Source organism: Silurus aristotelis, assembly GCF_946808225.1.
Source record: "Silurus aristotelis genome assembly, chromosome: 6".
In the NCBI taxonomy this organism is placed as follows: Eukaryota; Metazoa; Chordata; class Actinopteri; order Siluriformes; family Siluridae; genus Silurus; species Silurus aristotelis.
In genome coordinates, this window is record NC_139579.1 from 9,157,961 (window position 1) to 9,175,659 (window position 17,699).

The 17,699-nt window shown below is 35.0% G+C and overlaps 1 protein-coding gene and 1 long non-coding RNA gene across 2 annotated transcripts; one reads left to right on the forward strand and one right to left on the reverse strand.

Annotated features, from left to right (window-relative positions):
- Positions 1–260: 260 nt before the first annotated feature.
- LOC310727120 (cell adhesion molecule CEACAM20) lies at positions 261–16,900 on the forward strand. The gene is made up of 9 exons (XM_083543317.1): positions 261–686; positions 906–1,238; positions 1,850–2,128; positions 7,212–7,478; positions 11,560–11,838; positions 12,187–12,444; positions 12,564–12,684; positions 13,919–13,965; positions 15,043–16,900. The coding sequence occupies exons 1-8, from the start codon at positions 635–637 to the stop codon at positions 13,935–13,937; spliced, it is 1,608 nt and encodes a 535-aa protein (XP_083399443.1). The 5' UTR covers positions 261–634; the 3' UTR covers positions 13,938–13,965; positions 15,043–16,900.
- Positions 596–7,604, reverse strand: LOC310727200. Its single transcript, XR_014533967.1, has 2 exons — positions 3,541–7,604; positions 596–3,426 (listed from the first exon to the last, which is right to left on the reverse strand). It is a non-coding gene; the product is annotated as an uncharacterized lncRNA (long non-coding RNA).
- Positions 16,901–17,699: the final 799 nt, after the last annotated feature.

The window sequence follows — 17,699 nt, forward strand, 5'->3', positions numbered from 1 at the left end:
GTTCTAGAGAAACGCTCATTTCACTGTGCACTGCCTCAGCTATATACGGTTGAAATGACAATAAAAAATCTTCTAGACTTTTCTTGACTCTCTTGCTTGTACACACACACACACACACACACACACACACACAGTATACCTTTACCTTAACTGAAATGATTTGTATTTATCTTTGAAGTCGTGCGTTCTCATGTCTTAAGTAACAATCTCATAAGAGCAGGTTCTTTTTTAGCTAGGGTGTCATTGGATAAAGGCGAATTTTAGCCGTAGGTGGCTTACAAGGTGCTAAACAATGTGCGTTTTTTTTTACTTATATTACCGTAATGACAAGAAGATCAGTTTCCTGGGGGGTCGGGTGGCGGCTTGTGGTTTTGTATGTGTGTGTGTGTACGTATGTGTGAGTCACACGTACATACACACACATACCCTTCTGGCGACAGTGATATAGTATCCTATATGTAGTATTGTAGTATCTGCTCTTTCAGAGGCTTTGCTACTAGGAAATAGTGGAACAGGCTGTGTGGGATTGAAGCTAGGTGTGCTTTTGGGTGTGCCCTCCTACACCTCATCAAACTGACAGATCATGACCGAACCTGGTTCCTGGCTGTGACTTGAGACGTGCACACGGTTTACAATGGATTTGTCCAATTCTTGGTTGATTTTGTTTTTTCTTTTGGCAGAGACTGGTAAGGTTCCATCGCATGTTACTGTAATACTATATCAAAGGGTTTTTTTTATTTAACAAAGTATATAATTGCTAGCATATGTTTTCATTTTTGTAATCAGTGGATACAAACAAAATGTAAAGACCGAATGATTGATTCATATTTGATTGAAAGAAGCAAGGTTGTAAGGTCTACTGCAGGTGCGTTTGTGGTCAATTCTAACATCTCATGGACACTCAGGTTTCTGCTCTGGGGACCAGCTCGTAATGCCAGCAGAGGTGAGCGGTGTGCGGGGGAAGAGCGTGAATTTTACGGCACAAGGTTTTCCTAATGATGTCAATATGGTGACGTGGACGTTCACCCCAAAAACTGGATCGAGTGTGCCAGTGTACACGGCCACCCCGAGCAACGAGAAGGTCCCAGACGCGTACAAGGGCCGCGTGAAATACAACAGGACCTTGCAAACACTTGAACTCAGCTCTCTGACTCCCACCGACAGCGGAGTTTATATTCTGACTGTAGTCGACAGCAATCTGGATCAGATGGTGGGTCAGACTTCCCTCCGAGTCCTGGGTAAGTTCTTCCAACTTGCCAATCTGTTTGCTTCAGATGACGTAGCATTCTTTAAAAAAATGTTGAAAATTTGTTTCCTGATATCCACATTAATTTTTTTATATTTTATACTGAAGAATATTTTATACTAAGAATATTTACCCTTAGATCTTATATATAACCCACATAAGTCATGTGTTATTCAATCTTATAGCCTGTAATAACTCATTTGAGACACAGTGTGATTTGTGTTACTGTCCATGCATAATCAAAAATTCTTAGTGTTTATTGTCTATTTGGACATAATTGTATGACACTTTTGGATTTTGGATATTTATTTGACTAGTCAAGAAATGTTAAAGCTTAAAGGTTAAAAAACCCAGAACGAAAACTTCGAAGGGTGTGGCCTTTTTGAATGGAAGAAATTAAGTAACACACAACCTCATGGACTCATTTTAAAATCAGTGTGTGAGATTTTTTTGCACTGAAACGGTTTTTATTTTAGATCGGATCGAATTTAGATCAAAGGAGCAGCTACAGGGGTGTTAAATGGGGTCTTAATGTTTTGAATGTTTAAACATCTGCTGTGTGTCCTTCGCTCAATTATTTAACATATAATGCATCTCGGACAGAACCTGTGGCTGATGTGACTATCACCTCCAACATGCCTGAAGCAGTGGAATTCAACAGCACTGTAATCCTCACCTGCGATGCAAAGGGGTCTATCCTGTCATACAGTTGGCTGAACAACTCCAATCCTGTGGTGGTGGATGGGAACCATATAGTGCAGAATGATAGCCAGCTCATCATTAATCAAGTTTTCCGTAACGATCTGCTAGGGCAAATCTCCTGCACAGCCAAGAACCAACTGGAATCTTTAACAAGTGCCACTTTCAACCTCACCGTCAACTGTAAGTCCACACAACAAATCAGGTTTATTCAAAGACATATTAACAGTAACATATTAATCAAAGTTACAGTAATAACCTTTCCAATGTGTTCCTCTTACATTTACCTTATCTATGTGTGTGGGTGTTAACCACAGAACCACTAATTACCTGTACATTAAATCTGAACTTACCACAGGTTATCTATTTATTTTCTTTAAGCTTTACACCAGTGGCTACAATAAAGCTGTAGTGTCTGCTTATTTAGCTCTGAGCTTTTCTTTTGAACAATGCTTTGATCCCGGCCTCTCAGAACTGTCAACATTGTGGCTATAGAACAAAGCCAGTGGAGGATCCATGAGGAACAATTCAGGTATATGGAAGTGTGATTAGACCATGTCACTAATGCACAACAGTGAAATGTGTGTGGTGCAGTGGGATGTGGGCAGCTAAGTCAAAAGCCTTCTCAGCTTGTGCAAAATGGCACAATAAAAAAGACACACACTTACACAGACTGCTGAAATCGCAAAATTTGGCCAATCGCAAAATTGAAAACTACAGAGATTTACGTGGTTTTTTTATGGTCACAAATCACAGCAAGATTTGAACAAATAGATGAAGGGATGTATTGGGGGATACATTTTCCTTTGTGATTTTCTTTGTTTCTAGATTTTCTCCAAACAGTTTAGTGCAAAATGGAGAATGGATATGTTTCTATTTCTAGTAAATGTTCTGAGCAAAGATTTGCTGTTAAAACAACAATTCAAATCTTTTCATATTGCCATTTTGGGCAAATGCTAGATACACTAATAATAAGCCAATTATACAGTATTTCCTTTTACATATAACATTTTTTTTATTTATTTGAAAAAGAAGATTATGTGGCTTATTTATTGTGTAGTGTGGTGGTAAAATGAATACAGCAGTTGTAGTAGGTAAAAAAAATAATTGAATGGAGAGGACAGGCAGCAGAGTAACATGAGACAACATGACAGGACCTCCATCTGACTCTGAAGCAATCGGCTTTAGCTGGAGGCACCTTAAGACAGAAAAAAACAGGAAGTAAGCAAATTTTCCTAATCATATTCACATCAGTTTAAACGGCACCTGCCTGTGTATTATACCATTTCTGGCTGTATGTTAGCAACATGCTGTGGCTCCATAGTCAACTACCAAAGAGAATGCCATTTGATTACCCAGACAGCTTGAAGTGTCAGTACACTCAGGATCTAAAAGGCCTACCATTAAAACAGCCATATTGTTAAAAAATTATAAAAAAAAAAAAAAAAACTGGTTACCAGACATCAATCCCCATGGGGGCTCTAATTAACCTGTGTCTGTAATAAAAGATCACTTAATCTATGCTTTTAATACGACAACTACCCAGATTGTAGAGTTTTATGAAGAGGTAGCAGGTAATGACTGCTTGTAATTACCTGGTAATGAATTGTTTTAGTTTCTGCACAGAGTGTAGGCTAAACTTCCTCTACCATATATATCAGTATGTTGCAGAGAGGAGTTTCAGGTCATTTGCGGTTTTTGTTGTTGTGTGTCGGTTGGTCACCCTTGAATGTGAACCCACTTTTCAGAGTGTTAAATGTACCTCAACAAACAATTTAAACAAACAAAGAAAACTAAATGTAAATGTGGTTCTCACATATTAATACATACTACAGAATTGTGTAAATTGTGTGTGTTGAAATTTAACAAAACTAATTATGATATATATAATGCATAAAAAAAAAAACATTGTTTTTTATTATTGCTATAGATGTTATGGACATTAAAATGCCTATTTGCAATTGTCCTTTAATATTTTTAAGATAATGAATGAAGTCGTAGTGAGTATTTACTGTTCCTTAATATTTTTTTACCATGCTGGGAAATAATGGGAAAATAATGGGGTTAATTCAACACACTTTATTTTTATGTGAACCGTTTCCTTACATGCACACCCTGCTGTATTGCACAACCATGAGCCTAATGTCGTCATGTATGTCATTAACATGATCAAACAAAGACAACAAAGAAGAAAGTGACAATCTAAATAAAATAATAAAAAAAAAGTAAATGTAAAATAGCACTACTAGACTACATCATGCCTCTTCTTCATTGAGCAATTTATTGTACACTTATTGTACACTGTATTTGTATCATACTGTTACGTATGTGCATTTTAAATAGTCCTGTGTACCATAGATTATGTCTTGCATTACAGTTGTGAAGAAATTACATTTCATTCCCATGTTTACAAGCGATTTATAACAATATTATTATTGTAACAATAAAATTCAGTAGTATATTCAAAGTATCCTGTACAGCTTATGTGATGAATATGATACAAACATATATGATGTGGTGACACTTTAAATATCACCTCAGACCTTTTATAAATGCCCTGCCCTTGACAGATTAGTAAGCAGAGGCAGACACTGTTATCTTTATCAGAAGAAAAGAATTGTTGATAAATATGCAGCTCGGTTTCTGGAAAGAATTAGAAAATGTGCATGAGAGGCTGAGAGAAAAACACTCAGATTTTTAGCTAGATAATGTTTTGGTTGGAAGTATTTTATGAATTACTATTTGCATCGGCATTTGCAAATTAGTTAGTGTACAGGAACTGTATGAAAAACCAAATTGTAAAGTATTTATAATTGGTCCTAGAACACCATGATTGCATGGAAATGCAGACCAGTTAATACAGTGCCTTGGATTAGATTCCAGATTTAGTTGAATTGAATTAGACTTTACTGTAATTTTTATCAATTAAAGGGACATTTAACAGTATTTTTGTGAAACAAGGTTTAGCTAAAAAGCTGCATGTTTTCTTGGATATGTCTTGCCATTTTTTGCCCATCTTCTCATACTAATGGCTAAAACTATATCAGAGTGAATAGAGGTGCTAGGAGAATGGCAGTTCTTAAATATGCCCAAAGATTTAGGGTTAGGGCTGGGCTTGACTAAAGCTTTCTAACACATTATGGTCTTTACTCACTTCAGTGTAGCTGCATAAGCAACCACCACACATTTTACATTGTGTAAACAGTGTGATGAGCAGTTTTGTATGCACAAAATCTATAGTGCCAAAACACATACATTTGATAAATTTTTTAAACAGGGGACCTTTTCTGAAAGGCTCTGGGTTACAGATCAAATGGTTTTGGGGTTTGCCTAGTGACTCCTGCCTTCTTGAGCAAGGATCTTATTCCTGTCTGCTCCAGGGCACAGTATCATGGCTGAACCTTAGCTCTGACCCCATGGGTAAAGAATTTTACAGTGTTGTACTGAACGTGAAAAATAAAGTTGTTTCCTTTTATACTAGGTTTCTAAATTAAAAAACAGGGTCAAGGTAACAGCTAAGTCAAATCTGAAATAGTTTAAATTGTCTGTAGTATTTGTTATATAGCTCTCTTTTGGTTTGATATATTTTAAATGTATTTCTGGGAAGCAATTTTGCAAAAAGTGTGAGTGAAGTTGTCCCTCTTGGTATCAGCATCAATGGAGTGAGCTGTGTCTGTTTTGTGTGTATATGAGTCTTTCAGGCCATGTTTAGCTCTGTGTAGTATCGCCTCTTTTTTAACAATATACATCTGGGAACTGAGGTTACCAATTGCTGGAGTTTTGGGAAAGGAATTTTGTTTCCTGTTTGTGTCTAATACAAGATTCTAGTGGCTGGACAGTCCTCTGTCTTTTTTCTCACATTTGTCATTTCATTATATGCCCCATGTTTTAAAAAGGGGAAAATGTCTGGACTGCAGACAGGCCAGTTGAGCACCTGGATTCTTCTACTACAAAGCCATGATTTTGTAATAGATGCTGTATGCTGTTTAACATTGTCTTGCTCAAATATGCAAGGCCTTCCCAAAAAGAAGACGTCATCTGGATGAAAGCATTTGTTGCTTCAAAACCTTAATATACATTTCAGCATTAATTGTGCCTTTCCAGATATGTAAGCTGAGTATTCTAAGGACACTAATGCATCCCATACCATCAGAGCTGCAAGATTTTGAACTGAGTGCTGTAGAAAAGCCAGATGGTCCCTCTCCTCTTTAGTCCAGAAGATGTGGTGTCCATGGTTTCTAAAAATAATTCAAATTTATCTGACCACATAACAGTTTTCCACTTTGCCATTTTCACTCCATTTTAAATTAGTTTTGGCACAGAGAAGATGGGCGAATTTCTTGATTGTATTCATGTATGGCTTCTACTTTGCTTGATAGAACTTTAACCTGCATTTGTGCATGACACCTTCAACTGTGTTGACAGACAATTATTTCTAAAGGATTTCTACATTCATGCAGTGATTGCCATTATAGAATCATGCCTGGTTTTAATGTAGTGCTGCCTGAGGGGCCAATTTCTGAAATTCTTTCACAGTTTGTAGACAGTTTTTTACATTTCGGTGAACCTCTGCCCATCTTTACTTCTGAGAGAATCTGCTTCTATAAGACAATCATTTTCTACCTATTAATGTTTCTTAACTGTTGGTGATTAATCGAATTAGTTGCTAAATGTTTCTGAAAATTCAAATGTACCTTATTTTTCTCTAAAATTTTCTTTCCCTTATTTGAAATATGTTTTCTATATTTTATTGTGAATAAAATAGGAGTTTATGATATTTGCACCATCAAATTCTGTTTTTATTTTACATTTTACCTTTTCTTTACCTTAGTTGTTTTTTTACTTTATTTTGTACTTTATCTTAATTAAGCTTTTTTTGTGCACAGGGTCATTGTTAGACTTTAACTAGTTTTGGTCTTCTAGTTTAGTTGAAGGGAACATTGAATGCTACCCAATCCAATGATGTTCTATACAATTGTGTGCCTCAAAAGTTTACGCAAAATCAATTTGGTGCTAGGATCCCTAAAAAGACTTACTGTTCTGATACAGCAGAACAGCTAGCAAATGATTATTAATGTTGTTTCTAACACTGGCAAAAATGTTCGTATTTATTTAAGATTTTCATGTATCCTTTACCTTTAAAAAACATACAAACCTTTAAAAAATTAACAATTAGTACTTGGATTGACCTAGTACGTTTTTTGTATTTTTTTAAATGTATCCTACTTTGCCAATTTAATCACACAATCCTCTCCTGAATCTTTAGATGGTCCTGAGCTTGTCAAAAAAACACAAGATCCTGTTCTTGAGTTCATGAAGAAGGGATCCAACCTGACGATGTCATGCACAGCTCAGTCCAGCCCTGCTGCTGAATTCATTTGGGTTTTTAATGGAATCATACTTCCCCAAAAGTCGGCTACAATAGTTCTCTCGAACCTGGGAGAGGAGCAGAGTGGCAACTATAGTTGTCTGGCCTACAACAGTAAGACTCAGCGCTATGTCACTTCAGAGGTCACAAAATTTTCTGTACTAGGTAAGTTCTTTAAAGTGAATGTAAACTCATTTTTAATAAATACATCTGATGAAATTATTTGGTTAACATGGGTCTAAAGTAACTTTTTTATGTTAAAACATAAACCTTTTTTAAAAGAAAACAAAATGGTATTAAAAAATTTTATGGAACCAAGAGGTTTTAGCCTGGGTACACATATGCTAAACTAGCTTGTCAGTTTTACTGAAAATAAAAAAATATATATAAGTTGTCCTGGTATATCTTGACAAACTTGGCCAAACTGATGTTTTCGAAATCTCATTTTGGTTTACCTCAACCACAAATCTTTTTTAAAAGCAGTCTACTTTATAGTCAGTGTGGTAGTAGACAGTTAATTAGCAGGCTATGCAAATATTATACAATCAACAATGAAAATGCACATAGTCACAGAAATCATTTATAGTAGCCATAGCCATGTTCAGAAATTATCCACACCTTTTCAACTGTCTGTGTGGTTGGAAACATGTCTTGCACTTTATGGCTGATCAACATATTTGCATAAAGAGAAAGAAAACTTTACAAAACATTTAGAGATTTGTAGAGATCTGTTGTTGATCAGGTGTTTTTGTTTACAATGGGAATAAGCCTTGCTCTTTTTGAATGCAGTTGGCACATTAAATTTTTTTTTTTTTACGTTTTACATTGCGTTTGGTAGACACCCTTATCCAGAGTACATACAATTACCTCTATTGTAAAAGTGAGCAGTTAAGGGTTAAGGGCCTTGTTCACAGGCCCAACAGTGGTAACTTGGTTGCTCATGTGTTAGATGTTGTGGAGCCATCGATAAAAGTAGTGATGTAGGTGAAAGGGGTTGTTGTGAGATGATTTAAACAATACTAAAAAGGATCAATTCAGTGGCCAAGTGTGGCACTGATGACCTAAAGCATCTCTTCTGTTACTAGGTGATAAAAACATTATTTAATGATTGTAAAACAATAAATGGGAGGTGGTTAAGGCGTTGGATCTGAAGGTCACAAGTTCAAATCCCACCACCATCAAGCTGCCACTGCTGGGCCCTTGAGCAAGGCCCTTAACCCTCCCCTGCTCAGTTGTAAGTTGCTTTGGATAAGGGCGTCCCCCAAATTTCATAAATGTAGATGTACATTATGAGAGTATCAGTAATGATCTGGCACATTTCCATGAGACAAGTTGGCAAAATGATTAGCAGACAGACTGAAGAATAGAGGTAGTTATGAAGATTGGTCTGAGGCAGTTAAGTAGTTTTAAAGATGCTTCAATACCAACATGCCATGTGAATGAACTGAGAGCAAACTGTGCTTCATACATAAATAATTATAGAAGGTACTGTGAATTAAAAAGTATTCTTGAGCATGAAGCTGTAATGTGACACGCATGAGACACATCCTCATTTGCCATTTTACTCTCTTATTAAAGATAACCATTAAATGTTTGGCTCCGACCAGTATTTATACTAAACATGTATTTATACTTGGTCAGAAGATATCTTCACTGAAAATGTAATATACCCTTAAAAGATGCTAGTGCAGGGAGACACTAGCAACCTACATGACCCTTGTACTGAAGTAGATAATAATCAGTAGGATACACCTTACCAAAATGTCACAAAAAACCCTGCTGTGATCTTACCTTCGCCAGGACTCCTATTCATAATCATACCAAAAATTCATTTCGCCTTCAACCGATGTAAAACTCTTTTCCTTTTCTTTATTTCACTTATTACTATAATGATTTACAATCCATTCTCTCCAGAATTAGCAAAAAGAGGATATGATTCCAAAAAAAGAGGATTCCATTACAAGGAACCTGTGTTCCACTATATCTTATGCCAACTCAGGAAGTTTTCTTCTTATTGGAGATGAATTTTCTCATTATGGATCCATATTTAATTTTTACTCTATTAAGAAAATGTCTAATAAAATGAAATTGAATATGACTTATAGCTCATAAGTTTGCGGTGTTGAGAAACTTGTTTTAGGAAGTAAACTACTCTGTTTGTCTGTTATGTCTGGGTTTGACTGAAAGAAAATATTTAAACAGCGGTGTAAAAGTCAGCACACAAAAGGTGAAGAACCTAACTAAATGAAACACAGCTAATGGCAGTGGTGTAAACTCCTGTGGGGCTTTTCTTATTCTGCTGTTGGTTAATTGTGCTTTCCGAGTCACATTGTTGTCTGTAACTCTTTAGCCTAGATTAAGTCAGCAAGGAAAGAGGTGTGTGTGTGTGTGTGTGTGTGTGTGTGTGTGTGTGTGTGTGTGTGTGTGTGTGTGTCTGAGAGAGAGAGAGAGAGAGAGCGAGAGAGAGAGAGAGAGAGAGAGAGAGAGTGTGTGTACATGCGCACTGTGTAATTTGTCTGGGCTTGTTTGCTCGGAACAATAGTAGATAGCTTACATATATATATTATTACCATGGTTACTATTTGCCACACAGTGACTTAAAGCTACAGAAACACAGGGTGTAATTGTTTGCAAAACTTTGTTACATTTACAACCAGAACTTGCTGGAAAGACGTAAGATAAAAGGCATTTGGTTAAGTAAATAGAAAATGAGTAAGGTAAAGAGGAAGGGAGGCTTGTGCATTAATATTGCCTGAGAAGCAAAGAGGCATTCGGAGAATGTTGCTCAGTAGGTGTGGTTTAGTGGGAAATGAGGTTGTTTGCTCAGCTTCACCACAATGCATTTTGCTTTTTTAATGAAAAGACCATCTGAGAAAAAAATGAGAACTGGTCATTCTAAAAATTACAGTGTGGCTCTCAATATGCAATTAAACATTAACAAAGGACATTTTAAGCAGTCGTGGATCTGATATACAAAATAAAGCTGTACTGTATTTAGCACACCCCAATGTATTGCATTTAGTGTTGTAGAATGTAAAAGTTGTCCTTTTGATAAAGGGGTCTTTTTTTTATTTTATTATATAACATTTACAATGCATTTATTACATTATATACATGTATTATATAACAATACAATACATGTAAGCTGGATTGTATAATTCCAAAACTTTGTTTTGTGAAAGAGAACAACAGCCAATGATTTTATGGTTAAAAAATATAATCTTTGAGGGTAGTGGGTGCCATTTAATACATTTAAAAATCATTGAATATTTACTTCTATTTTAAATACTTCTATTTATTTACTTCTACACTGCAGGTTTTTTTGTTGGTCTGAGATGACAAAATTGTAGTCTGTAGGTTTGCTGCAGTGTTCAGTCCAATCTGCAGTTGTCCTGTGCAGTTGAGATACTCGTGCAGATAAAATGTTGATTACGTGTAGGTCCAGGATTTCTATAACTTGGAATGAATAATCATAAACATTTAATAAATAGATTTATTTATAAAATAAAATAATTAATTTCTGCAATTCTACCACAAATTCTTCACCAGGCCATTCTCACACATCAGCCAGCTCCACTTCATACCATATAACATCTACCAAAAGGGGAAAACTAAAATTTGGGCTAATCATATTTGATAATTCTTTTATTACTTAGGTGTAATTTATTCACATTGTTGGATTCTGTATTTTATATTATTATATATGCTACATTACAAAGGAATATAGTCTTTTGTTTATTTTTTTTACTATAAACCTGTCATACAAAAAAAAAAATTATTTGTAAGAACATTCATGATTGTTAAAAAAAAATGATTTGAAAGAATTCTGAGGCTTAAATTAAAAAAGCCATTACAACAACCATGTAATAATCTTGGGTATCATAGCTCCAGGGTTTAAATTACACCAGATTACCCCAGAACTGAATGTGTGTGTGTGTGTGTGTGTGTGTGTGTGTGTGTGTGTGTGTGTGTGTGTGTGTGTGTGTGTGTGTGTGTGTGTGTGTGTGTGTGTGTAAATAGATCCCTCCTATATATTGGCATCATATCTAAAAGTAATACCCTTGGCAATATAGTAATAAAGATATGCACTGATTGTGTTGCCATCATCATGACCACTGTTTCATCGTGTATAATGATATAACAAGCCCAGATTTCTGTATTATACTGTACTGTCATATTACTGTCAAAGATTTACTATAAAATGTACTTAACAGTATCAACTGTCTTCTCTCATTGTGTATAATAGAAGCTATTTCAGGCACAAGCATCATTGCCCCTACTTCACCGCTTATTGCTGGTAACAGCACAGTGAATCTTACATGCACATCCAGTATGGGGAAAGCGGACAGCGTGCAATGGAAAAAAGATGGCAATCCTCTGGAAAATAGCAATCGCATCACCTTCAGCCCAGACGGGAAAACTGTCTCCATCCTAACAGTACAGAAGGAGGATTCTGGAGAGTACAGTTGTCAACTGAAGAATAAAATTAGCAGTGACGGTAACAATTACAAGCTAACAATCAACTGTAAGTATACAGAGAAAATAAGAGGGTTTTTTTACTTTGCCAATCTCTTCAATGTCATACTGTGGCTCTTATTCTCACATAGTTTATTTATTATGTAATTCATTCTTCTAAGTGCAATGTCTCATATAGAAACCTGTCTCTAGTTGCCTTTTTCATCAACACTGTATTGTTGCTGTTCCTTAGCCTAATCTTAAATCCTTCTTATTGGCAATAATAATTTTAGTGATTAGGTGTACCCTATAACACAAATATTTTACCTGACTATAAAGAAGAAATGCAGAAAGTAAAAAAAAAAAAGTTTAGTAAAAAATTTATTGTTTATTCATTTTCTCCCCATTCTCCTGCCAGATGGACCTGACAATATGGCAATAAAGGGAGATAAACAGGCCTTGGTGGGCCAGCCTGTGAGGATGGATTGCTCTTTTGCCTCCTTCCCAGCTCCCACATTTGTGTGGAAATTCAATGACACTGTTCTGATTGGCGAGGAGAAAGAATGTTTGACAATCCCAAATTTTGAAAACATCAACAGTGGTATTTATACTTGTGAAGCATTTAATCTCATCACCGGACTCAAAAGGACTGCCACCCACAATCTCCAGGTTAAGGGTAAAAAAAGAAATGTTTGTTTCGTTAATAAACATTAAAATATATGTTATAAAAACAAGCTTGGAATAAATTGTCTTTATTTCTCTATGTGCAAAGTTTTTTTGTTGTTGTATTTGCAGAGGCAGCACAGGAACAAAATGGCCTGTCTAGTGGAGCAATCGCAGGAATTACCATAGCTGTTCTAATAGCTGTGGCAGTCATTATTGGTGTCTGCATCAAAAAGAGGCGAAAAGTTTCAGAGTGAGTAATCTACAAATTTTATACAATGGGCTGTTTGAATAGTGGATTCTGATTAAAGAAAGGTGTGAGTTTAAACTGTCAAACATCCAGTATCCAGTCAGCTTTGCACTGCAAACTTTAAAGCTTTAAATTTTTCAATTAATGATGGTAAGTGAACTTGGCATAAACAGGGTAACCCAGAATGTGCTTTACATCATTCACATCAAGTGGATAATATCAGACTCAAAATGTACTATTGCTTTAAGTCTAATCAACAAAATCCGTTTTACCACTTTGGTGTTCATAATTTATTGAGTTTTATACCTAAACAGCATTTTTTTTGTCCATAATGTCTCATTTGCAACAAAATGGATTTAAAAAAAACGCTTGGATTGCCTGCTCTTAAAGAATGTTTAATTTATTGTGTGGGCACTGAATTTAAAATACCTCTTTATTGTTTTCACACTGAAATTAAGAAAAATGCCTGAATACCAAGTTAGGTATTTAAAATAAATGTCTAAAATAGTCAAGGATACTTCTAAATCCACTTATTTGACTGTGTTTTTTCCCTTTTCACCTCTGTTCATTTCCATTCTACTCATTCACTAATTATTCACTATGCTAACTTCTCAACCTCACATCTGTTTTCTACTGTCTAGTTTAAGTTTTTGTTCTTTTTCTTTCTCTATCTCTGTCTCTCTCTCATTTTTTTTATCCTGTGCTTTTCTAACATTTAGGAGCTAATTGATTGCCAAACTGTACTACTCCTTTCTTCAGCCTGTTCTTCTTTATCTCTGTTTCTCAGCCACCTTCTTTACTTTCAGGGTGTGGTGCCTACAGGCCAACGTAGTGGATTCAGAGTTAATATTACCTTATGTGACCCATATCTGTTCTACTGTATCAACCTGTTCTACAGGTCAATTTATGCGAAAAACAAACTGCGAGAAAAACAAAACCAAAGAAGCGTTGCTTTATAAGTAAATCTCAAATAAGCCTTTTAGATTTGCAGAGAAAAAAGCAGTCAGTGTGAAACCACACTAAAACGTAAACAGTAAGGTGAATGGAATGTGCAGAAGTGAGAGGAGGTGGGGGTAGAGAATGTCAGTCATCATGTCCATACATGTCTCTTACTCTCTCTCTCTCTCTCTCTCTCTCTCTCTCTCACACACACACACACACCTGTATAATTGTATTTTTAAATTTTAATGCAAATCATATTCTACACATTTTTAATGTGCTTTTTTTTTGTGTCCAGGATTCCATCACCATATTAAAGTGAAAACATCTCTAGAAAAACCCTTGGTGAGTCCCACTCCAACCAATTGTGTTGTTTCTGTCTAAAGTCACATTAGCAAGTATATTTTTTTAAGGGTATTCTTTCAGCAACCTGACTGATTTCAGTTTCGTTTGCTTTGTAAAATGCATTCCACGGAATCTACACACAAAAGAGTCTTCACTCACAGCTTTATGTAACTTCTAATTTGTTACAAAATACTAAAATAAAAATAATAACCAAATATAATAAAATACACCAACTTCAGGTTGCAGTTGTCTTTTTTATTTGATATTACATTTTTGTCACATTCTTTTATATGGTTTTGCTTTGAATAAAAGGCTTAAAAACACACATTGGTTGACAACGGTGTTGTTACATCCATTTTAGCACAGTGACAGAAGTATGACTCAAATAATAGTGCACCCTGTGACAGGAAATCACTGTAATTTTTCCTGCATGTGTTGCAATGACATGCTTGAGTATTGATGTTAGTGACGGTAACAAGAAAGCAAAGTCCAGTGCATTTACGTCTGGCATAGTATTGTTTTAAATCATCTGTATGGTATGTATTTTATGCATATGGGTTGTTTTATCTTTGGATAACACATAGTAAAAAGCCTTCCACAGTAGTCATTTAACTCAGCTTTGTTGATTGTTGAGTTTATATGTCATATGTTTATGGGCCTGTTTACAAACTTAAATAAATATAAAAATATATATAAAATTTGTACCCGAATTACAAATAATTACACACTGAATACACTGTTTCAAATAATATTTGCTAATGTTGCTTTATTTCCCTCTGATACGCTCATACTAACATGACACATTCTACATTGCCAGGGTTAATGGTCCACAAAACAATGTTTATGAGAGTGAGCAGTTAATGAATGGACCAAAAAAAATAGTTAAATGCCTCTACTATTTACTCATAGCAGGTGTCCTAATACACTGGCCAAATCGCATAGCTACAATAGAGAAGGATCTACTATATTATTAAGTATATATACACATATATATATATATATATATTGTATAGATATTTAGCTTTTGTTTCAATTGATATTATTAACTGTTTATTCCTGATTTGTTTCACTTTTTAGGATGTGCTACAGCAATTCTTCAGCCATGTTTGTCTTTTTCACCCCACAAGATGATTCCACAGGGGCAGCTGGAGGAACTGCCCTCATTAGTGGAACGCAATTTAGGGCTGGCCCTCTCTCTCTCTAACCCCCACACTTCCATTCATAGAGATTGTCTTTCTTCTCCCCTCCAAATTCCAACTCAGGTTCTCTCTTGTGGGTCAGAAAAACCCCCCACACTAAAATCTGCCCCCTATATTTTTACCGCTCTGAAAATGAGTTTTAATTCCAGACCCCCGTAATGCAACAGACATCAATGGAATACAATTGCTCCCCCAAAATGATTCTTAAGATGTGAAATTTTAATCTGTTCCACTAAAGTATCAAAAGATTCCAGCAACCCAGAGTTATTTTAGTATGATGTATGTTTAGATATGAAGTATAAACAGGGCAGTGTAAAAGATTAAATAGGACTTTTTTTTATTGACTATGGTTTGTATGACTAAATAATGCTACAGTTATTTTAATTTTTTTTTTTTTAATGCTGCAATAATAATGTGCAATAAATGTGCAAAATAATAAATCAATGTATTTGCACATTTAAAGATTCTGAAAATGCACCTTAGTGGAATTATTGGTCGCGATTCCTGAAATTTGAGAACGCAGCAAATTAGGCTCAGACTCAAATTAAACTCACATTATGCAGACTACTTCAAAGTGAAACCAATAAGATTTATGTGATTTATGCTACATCACAAGGCCAAAACTATCTGAATAGGCCAGCCTACCTCAACCATGCAGTAAAAGCGCAGATTTAGCAGTGAGCAAAGCTGAAAATGTTGCTATTCTGAATACCTCTCCACCTCTCCACTGCAGGCACAGCCAAATCAATGTAAAAAATAAATGTTTTCCCAGCATAGTCTGTGTAGTTGACTGTAGAAACGAATTCAGACATACTTAATTTATATCCAGTTGTTTCCAGTATTTGCAGACGGTAGTCAAAGCAATCTCACCTGCTGAAAGTCTAGTATGAGCACCGATTTATTTTTACCTGCTTTACTTCCGTTCACCACCCGAGTCAAAAGCGATAACCGTAGCGACTAGCAAATGTGCTAATGTACTAGTCGGTACACTACACCGCTCTGTATGGCTCCCAAAAAGAGTTGTTTTTAGTTTTTTTTTTTGTAATTAGCACACCAAATAGGATACTGTTAAAAAAAAAAAAAAAAAAAAGGTTTTCAGTGTTACATACACCAGACCGAAAAACTGCACCAACTACCGAATATTTTTTGTTTATTTAATGTTCTTTTTTCAGGTTTGTTTTAAAACTAATGCCAAGGGTAAGAGATTATCCTTGAAAATAAGTTTGATTTGTGGACACTAAATACTACTGTGTGTGTGTGTGTGTGTGTGTGTGTGTGTGTGTGTGTGTGTGTGTGTGTGTGTGTGTGTGTGTGTGTTCATTGTAAATGTGGAGATTGTTTTTTAAAAAATACCTGCATTCTGTTCTGACAATGTGCTCACAAATGTTAATTATTCCATGTTTTTAAATATACATTTTCTTTATTTTTTTTTTAGAAGTGATGTTCTAGAGAAAAGATTTCACTGCACTGTAAAGTACATGTGACAATCAAAAAGCACATCACACCACCACTTTTAATTGCCCACGGCTGGTACATAAACTGACACAACTTCAGATGTTTTTTTTTTTTTTCTTCTTTTTTTTTTTTTTTTTTTTTTTTTTTTTTTTAATTAAATGATTCTGGTTGTAATTATGAATAAATTGTTGTTGACTTTTGACAAAAACTAGAGTGCCATAACGATTCTATGTATTAAAATTGGAATATAAGAAAATAAATTACTAATTTTTTTAACATGGCATATTGCTTTTTGTTTTTTATTCTAGCAGGGACAAGAACTGATTTAGGAAACTTTAAAAAAGCCCTAATTAAATTTGTTTTTATTTTATTAGATAATGCATTGGGCCACATTATGTTCTATATTCTAAATGTATTTATTTGAGAATCATGGTTAAGTGGTAATTAATTTGGTTAATGTATTGATTTTTTTGTATTTTATATTAAATTATACATGTATTTGCATGTTTGAACGAAAAAAAAAACGGCATATGATACTAATCTTATTTAACCTAAACAGTATATAAAGCACTAACTTATACTTTCATGTTTTGTTTATTAGTGTTTAACTGTTTTTTTTTGTGTTTGTTTTTTTTGCTTATTTATTTAAACTTCTCACCCATTGCTTCATTCTTACCTTCCTTCTTTTCTTTCTAAAATAAAACAGGTGATCTTTTACAGCAACAATAACCAGAGCTTGCTTTAAGCATATTTCAGTCTTTCTCTTACCAGTGGGACTAGTTTTCCTGCTTTCTTTGTGTAATGCCACCCATTGACACTTTTTAATGCTCTAAATTAACAAGGTAAAAAGAATACACAAAGAAATTCTAACTGCGACCAACTGATAATTCGTTTTTAGGGCGGTGCTTGTTTATATATATTGTAGCACCTTCTTTCTCTGTCAACCATTTGTTTCAAAATCCAATGCAAACAATCCTCACTGTGTCTGTAATCACTCCCCTATTTTTGCTCACTATTTACTATACACAGATCTATATAGAGCATTATATAGGGCAGTGAGAGACACCTTTATGAGTATAC